A 6519-nucleotide genomic window follows, 5' to 3' on the forward strand; every position below is an offset into this window, starting at 1 on the left:
ATTCCTGCCCAAAAATAGCCCTGGATACCACAGTTTGGGGGCTTAACCCACCCCCCATCATTTTCCTTACTTAAAATGAGCCCAGGGAATGGCTATTTGATCCACTGGGGAGACCTATATGTACTATTGGGCTAAGCTGTAGCTCAACTTAGACCTATTTAAGTTCGAGCATATGATCCTACAAACAAATGTACCCATTTCCATAATGTTAAGGAAGCCTAAAATACGAAAACAGTATTGCCAAAAGCTCTCCTTAAAAGCAAAGACAGCCACTAAGGATAAATCACCTGTTAATGTCTGCTCAGAAGCCTTCCTAACAGTCTACTCCAATGAACAAGCAATCTGCAAAAAGCATAGATTGCATCGTGGCACACGTTTTAACAAAGCCCGTTCCCAACCAGATCTGTAGATCAGTAGAAGTGTAGACAGGGTTGCAAGGTCTGGGTTGGAAAATACCTGGAGACTTTGGGGGTGGAGCCGGGAGAGGGTGGGGTTTGGGGAGGGGAGGGGCCTCAGCACAGTACAAGGCCACAGAGTCCACCCTTCAGAGCAGCCCTTTTCTCCAGGGGAGCTGATCTCTGCCAGCTGAGGATCAGTTGCAAAAGCGGGAGATCCCCAGGCCCCGCCTGGAGGCTGGCAACCCTATGTGCAGGTTATGGCCTTTGAACTAGGTGCAACTGGTTTTGCTATGTGAATCTGAACCAAAGGTGAAGCTGGCAAAATCTCCAGCTGCACGGTTCTCCAAGCGCCTATAATTTTTTTGTAAACAAGCCTTGTCTAACTCTCACCACAAGCCCCAATTGTTGGCCCTGCTCTCTTACCACGCTGCTATACAGCGGCTCTTCCAAATCCAGCTTTCGCCGGCCAATGAGTGTCACCCTGGAGAATATTTGCTGCTTCAAGATTTCAGCCAGCAGTTCCTTCCCCGTCTCACCCGAGGCACCCAAGATGAAACACGCTTGTTTCTTGGCCCGGAAAGACTCCCGGAGGTTCTTCAGTTCTTCTGGCTTGGGGGGAGGCATTCTGGGGGGGGGGGAGAAAGAAGACATTTTGTTATGAAATAAAACCACTATCTGAGAGCCTGGTATAAAGTTTCTCAGTGTCTGAACTGTTTGGGATAAACCCATGGTTAATTTTTGAAGAGAGGTGCCAGAAGCCGACTACAACTACTGTCCTTGTCTCTGAAACGGAAGCCCTGCCTCTAAATTCCAGGTTTTGTACAGGGTAGCCATGGTTACTGAGGAATATACATTCTGTACATGGCTCACAGTACCTCTTTCCTCTATTACGGTATTACCTCATAACCCCAGATATTCTGATCCAGTTCCTACTGCTTTTTAAGAAGCTCCTTGTTTTCTATACATTTTTGCATTTCCCGTTGAGATATTTTAATTCTGTGAACCTCTTTTTTCTACATCTTATTGTGTCTGTTTATTTAAACAGTAAGCCTCTGGATTCTGTTGTATTTAATTCTGTTCTTTTTAAATCTAGGTTTTTGAATTGTTAAATTAAAAAGTGATACGTATTTCCCCCTTATTTAAAAAATACATTATAGAACGTGCACAATGTGAAACCCATAGGAAGTACAAAAATGTATTTCCTTAAACAAATGTAAATACAGCAGTGGCCATTTGTGCAATACCATTCCCACAGCTGAGATAAAGGTAGCCACTATTGTTTGATAAACACGTATTTTACCGGCCTTGTCCAGGTGGTATATAAAAGATAAACTTGGCCTTATAATTATTACTATGTGGAAGGCCCTCCAATCATTGGAGACGAAATCTTTGTAGCTTTTGGCGCCCATTAAAATATATTTATTGGATCCCTTCGACTAAGTAAGAAGTGTTGACCCAGAGTAATGAGTAAAGAGTCTGCAGAGGGCAGGGTTTGGGAAGGGGAGGGACCTCTGCGGGGTACAGGGCTCCCAAGTACTTACCTTGATTCGGCGGGGGATATATAGTTCTTCGCGGGACCATTCCCACGGGGAAAACACAGGTGCTGCACTATTCCGTCGCCCAGACGTGATGTAGACACGTAGCCGGGCGACGCTCTAGCAATGGGGTTGGAAACTCGATGGTACCATCGAGTTTTCAGTCCCATTACCAGAGCGTCGCCCGGCTACGTGCCTACGTCATGTCTGGGCGACGGAAAGTGCAGCGCCTGTGTTCCAAGCAAGAATCTTCCGGCGGGGAAGCATGTGTCCCCCGCCGGATCGTAGGTAGGTACTTGGGAACCCTAGGAAAAGCAAAATCCTAGGTGATATAAAAAACATATAAAAGGGCAATTATGATAGAATTACATGCTCAAAATATATATAAAGGACTGAGGAGCTTCAGGCCTTCTTAGGACTCCTTAATTTCTATCACTCTTTTCTTCCCTTGAAAGCAGCTGTAGCGGAACCCCTCCACCGGCTCCTCGACAAGGGCGCGCCATGGGTCTGGGGCCCGACGCAGCAGGCGGCGTCAACCCAGTTACTGTTTCAGAACAGTGGAAGTAACACCAGAACGTCAAGAAGAGAGGGAAAGACAGGAGCTAAGAAAATATGAAGCGACAGAACAAAACAAACCACTAGCCAGCCAAGAGCAAACCAACAAACAACCAGCTGGCAAAAGGCCCAAGGGAAATAAATGTTTTCATCTGACGCCAGGGAAGCCATTAAGGCCTGGTCTAGACAAACACTGGAATGAGAAAGCAATGGGGTGGCAGAACCCTGGGGTGGCAGAACAGACCAGACCAGACTTCAGGGGAGGGTAATTCACTGTTCAATGTTCCCCTATATGTAGATCCAATTGGGTAGCCATGTTGGTCCGAAGCAGTAGAACAAAGTTTGAGTCCTGGGGTACCTTTAACACCAACAAAGTTTCATTCAAGATGTGAGGTTTCGCGTGCACGCACACTTCCTCAGGTACAATGGAATGGAATTTACCAGTCCATACCTATAAGGCAGAGGTTGAACAGTAAATTAGTATACAACATAATGAGATGTTTTAACAGATGCAAACAAGAATAACAAGCTAAGTTTATAAGGTCATCATTGCTTGAATTTAATTGGGGGGGACAGTGGAAAAAACAAATATTTCAGAATTGGAGACAGATGTGTAATTGTATCCTTAATTGTGGAGTGCTAAGAGTAATGAACTGAGACCTTGTTGTTATGCTCCATCTGTCTCCTCTCAAGCACAGAGGTAATAGCATCTCTGAAGTGGGGTGATTTGTAGTGTAGTGTTATGCCTCCTTTGTTACCAGACAAAAGAAATGCATTCCAATATACCATTCCAATATCCAATGCATTACATTATAATCGCTATTCTAATCTACTGTTCCAACTCGGCCAATGGCCAGGGGAAACCTGGCAGTCCTCGAGGGGAGAGGGAGAGGCTAAGAGATGCCAGGTGCCTGGGAGGACTGGAGGCAGTGTTTCCATTTTGTGTTAAAAGCTGAACTAAGTTTGAGTCCAGTACACCTTTCAGACCATCAAAGTTGGTATAAGCTTTAGTGTGTATATGCACACTTCCTCAGATACAGTGGAAAATGGCCTGATCCAGCACTGGCTTCTCTTAAGTTCTTATATGGCAACCCTAGTCATGGAACAGAGCAGGATTTTAAATAAAACTAAAAGGGAGGCAAAATAAATGCCAAGAAGCAGCAAGAAACAAGCCAATACCAACCCAGTTACTGTTTCAGAACAGTGGAAGTAACACCAGAACGTCAAGAAGAGAGGGAAAGACAGGAGCTAAGAAAATATGAAGCGACGGAACAAAACAAACCACTAGCCAGCCAAGAGCAAACCAACAAACAACCAGCTGGCAAAAGGCCCAAGGGAAATAAATGTTTTCATCTGACGCCAGGGAAGCCATTAAGGCCTGGTCTAGACAAACACTGGAATGAGAAAGCAATGGGGTGGCAGAACCCTGGGGTGGCAGAACAGACCAGACCAGACTTCAGGGGAGGGTAATTCACTGTTCAATGTTCCCCTATATGTAGATCCAATTGGGTAGCCATGTTGGTCCGAAGCAGTAGAACAAAGTTTGAGTCCTGGGGTACCTTTAACACCAACAAAGTTTCATTCAAGATGTGAGGTTTCGCGTGCACGCACACTTCCTCAGGTACAATGGAATGGAATTTACCAGTCCATACCTATAAGGCAGAGGTTGAACAGTAAATTAGTATACAACATAATGAGACGTTTTAACAGATGCAAACAAGAATAACAAGCTAAGTTTATAAGGTCATCATTGTTTGAATTTAATTGGGGGGGGGACAGTGGAAAAAATAAATATGTCAGAATTGGAGACAGATGTGTGATTGTATCCTTAATTGTGGAGTGCTAAGAGTAATGAACTGAGACCTTGTTGTTATGCTCCATCTGTCTCCTCTCAAGCACAGAGGTAATAGCATCTCTGAAGTGGGGTGATTTGTAGTGTAGTGTTATGCCTCCTCTGTTACCAGACAAGAGAAATGCATTCCAATATGCCATTCCAATATCCACTGCATTACATTGTTGCATTCCAATATACCATTCCAATATCCAATGCATTACATTATAATCGCTATTCTAATCTACTGTTCCAACTCAGCCAATGGCCAGGGGAAACCTGGCAATCCTCTGGGGGAGAGGGAGAGGCTAAGAGATGCCAGGTGCCTGGGAGGACTGGAGGCAGTGTTTCCATTTTGTGTTAAAAGCTGAACTAAGTTTGAGTCCAGTACACCTTTCAGACCGTCAAAGTTGGTATAAGCTTTAGTGTGTATGCGCACTTCCTCAGATACAGTGGAAAGAACCTTCTCAACCATTACTTATTGTGGGGGGAGGGGTTGTCAGGGAGGACCATTTAGAGTCAAGATGCAGAAGTACTGGGTGATTGTAGCTGAGATGGGATGTTGTGAATCGCAGTAGATTAGCATACAATTACAAGAGTTGACAAACAGATGTGGGAACCAGTTTTGAGTCCAGTGGCACTTACAAGACAAATAAAAGTTCAATTCTGGGTACAACAAAGAACTGAGAGACTTAGGGTCAGGTCACACGGACATTTAGTGCGGGCTTCGCTGCTGATCCCTCGTGCATTAAAGTTTCCTGTTCATATTGGCAAACCCGCCTCCCGCACCGAAGCGGGCTGAATCCCGCGGTTTCTGCTCTTTTTATCCGCGTTTTTTGACACCCATTCGAACAGTTGTTTTCCGATATCTCGCGCTTTGTATCCGTGGTTTTGGTATCTGGACAGCAATCCGCCTTGACTGCGCTATCCCCCTTTTTTGTGTGTTTCGGTTTAAATTATGCGCATGTGCAAACAGGCACTTGCTTTTATTTTGGTCTTTTTTAGTTTGTATGTACGCCCAAGCGCATGGGAAGATAAGCGCATGCACAGGTAAAAAAACCCCAAACCCCGTTCCGCCGCGGGGACTGCGCACTGTGTGATCAGTACTTTGTGCGAGTGAAGTGGAAGACAGAGGGACCGTCTGACCACCTCCAAGTGATATAAAATGTTGTGGATAGAAGAACTGCGGGAAAACTAGCGCGGTAAGAGGTCCGTGTGACCGCAGCCTTAGTATGCACACTCCATCAGATTCATAGAAACAGATTTCCTCAAATATTGCACATAGGAGGAAAGGGGGGTTATTGCCAGGAAGAGCTAATTAGAGTCAAGATGCCCAAGCGGCTGAGCAATAAATACAGCTATTATTAGCTATTCTTAGTTCAAAGCGATCCACCCAGTCTGTGAAACATCAACAAAAGCCACACCTATTGAACCCACTGGGTGTGAAAGAGCCTTCCGGAAAGCTCCTCCCCTGGATTGCATAATAGGGTCGATCCTCGCCATGAAATCTTTTCAAACAGGGATGGGGGGGATAATAGCCAAACCTTGGAAGCCAAACTGGGTCTGCCCTGTTCTGGACCACCAAGCAACAGCAGGGTCACACAACACAGAGGCAAGCAATGGCAAAACACCTCGGAATGTCTCCTGCCTTGAAACCCGTATGGGTTGCCAAAAGTTGACTTTGACTTGACAGCACACACACACACAAAAAGGGGGGGGAAGAAATAATAAATGAGAAAGTTTTGCAGTTCTTTGGCCCTCCTAGTTTCCACCCCCTGCATAAAACGACTGCATAGCGGGGAAGCATGCACTGCGTTTGAAGCTGCGAGTTCCAGTTCATAGAGAATTCTTATAGGGGAAACTGCGCGGTGGGGAGCGCGGGTGCTCAGCCTTTCTGCAATTTCCCCCGCGAGACTCCCCCCAAACGATCTTTCTGCAATTTTCCCCTTTCTGCAATATCCCCCGTGAGACTCCCCCCAAACGATCTCGTGCACGTGAGAGCTGACTCGCTGAAACTCAGATGGAAGGCGATAGAGGTAGTGCCTCTGGCTTGATTTATTTTTTTAAAAATAATCCAGTCTTTTCAGAACCTCGAGATGTCCCCTCCGCTGCAGAAACCACGCCGTCGTCCCCCCCTCCCGGCGGAAGGCACCAGCTGCACCCAAACTGTTTGTGCTAACTTGCTTCTTTTCCAGCCTTC

General features: G+C 45.8%; 1 protein-coding gene across 1 annotated transcript in view; it reads right to left on the bottom strand.

The window, feature by feature from the left end:
* The window catches only part of LOC107114933 (oxidoreductase HTATIP2-like), a 10982-nt gene extending 9960 nt beyond the window's left edge, over window positions 1-1022 (bottom strand). Inside the window, exon 1 of the mRNA XM_015416543.1 lies at window positions 822-1022. Within this exon, the coding sequence (XP_015272029.1) occupies window positions 822-1022 (201 nt within the window). The remainder of the gene's footprint in view (window positions 1-821) is intronic.
* Between the last annotated feature and the right edge of the window lie 5497 nt (window positions 1023-6519).

Source organism: Gekko japonicus, unplaced genomic scaffold (genome assembly GCF_001447785.1).
Source record: "Gekko japonicus isolate JY-2015 unplaced genomic scaffold, Gekko_japonicus_V1.1 scaffold2803, whole genome shotgun sequence".
In the NCBI taxonomy this organism is placed as follows: Eukaryota; Metazoa; Chordata; class Lepidosauria; order Squamata; family Gekkonidae; genus Gekko; species Gekko japonicus.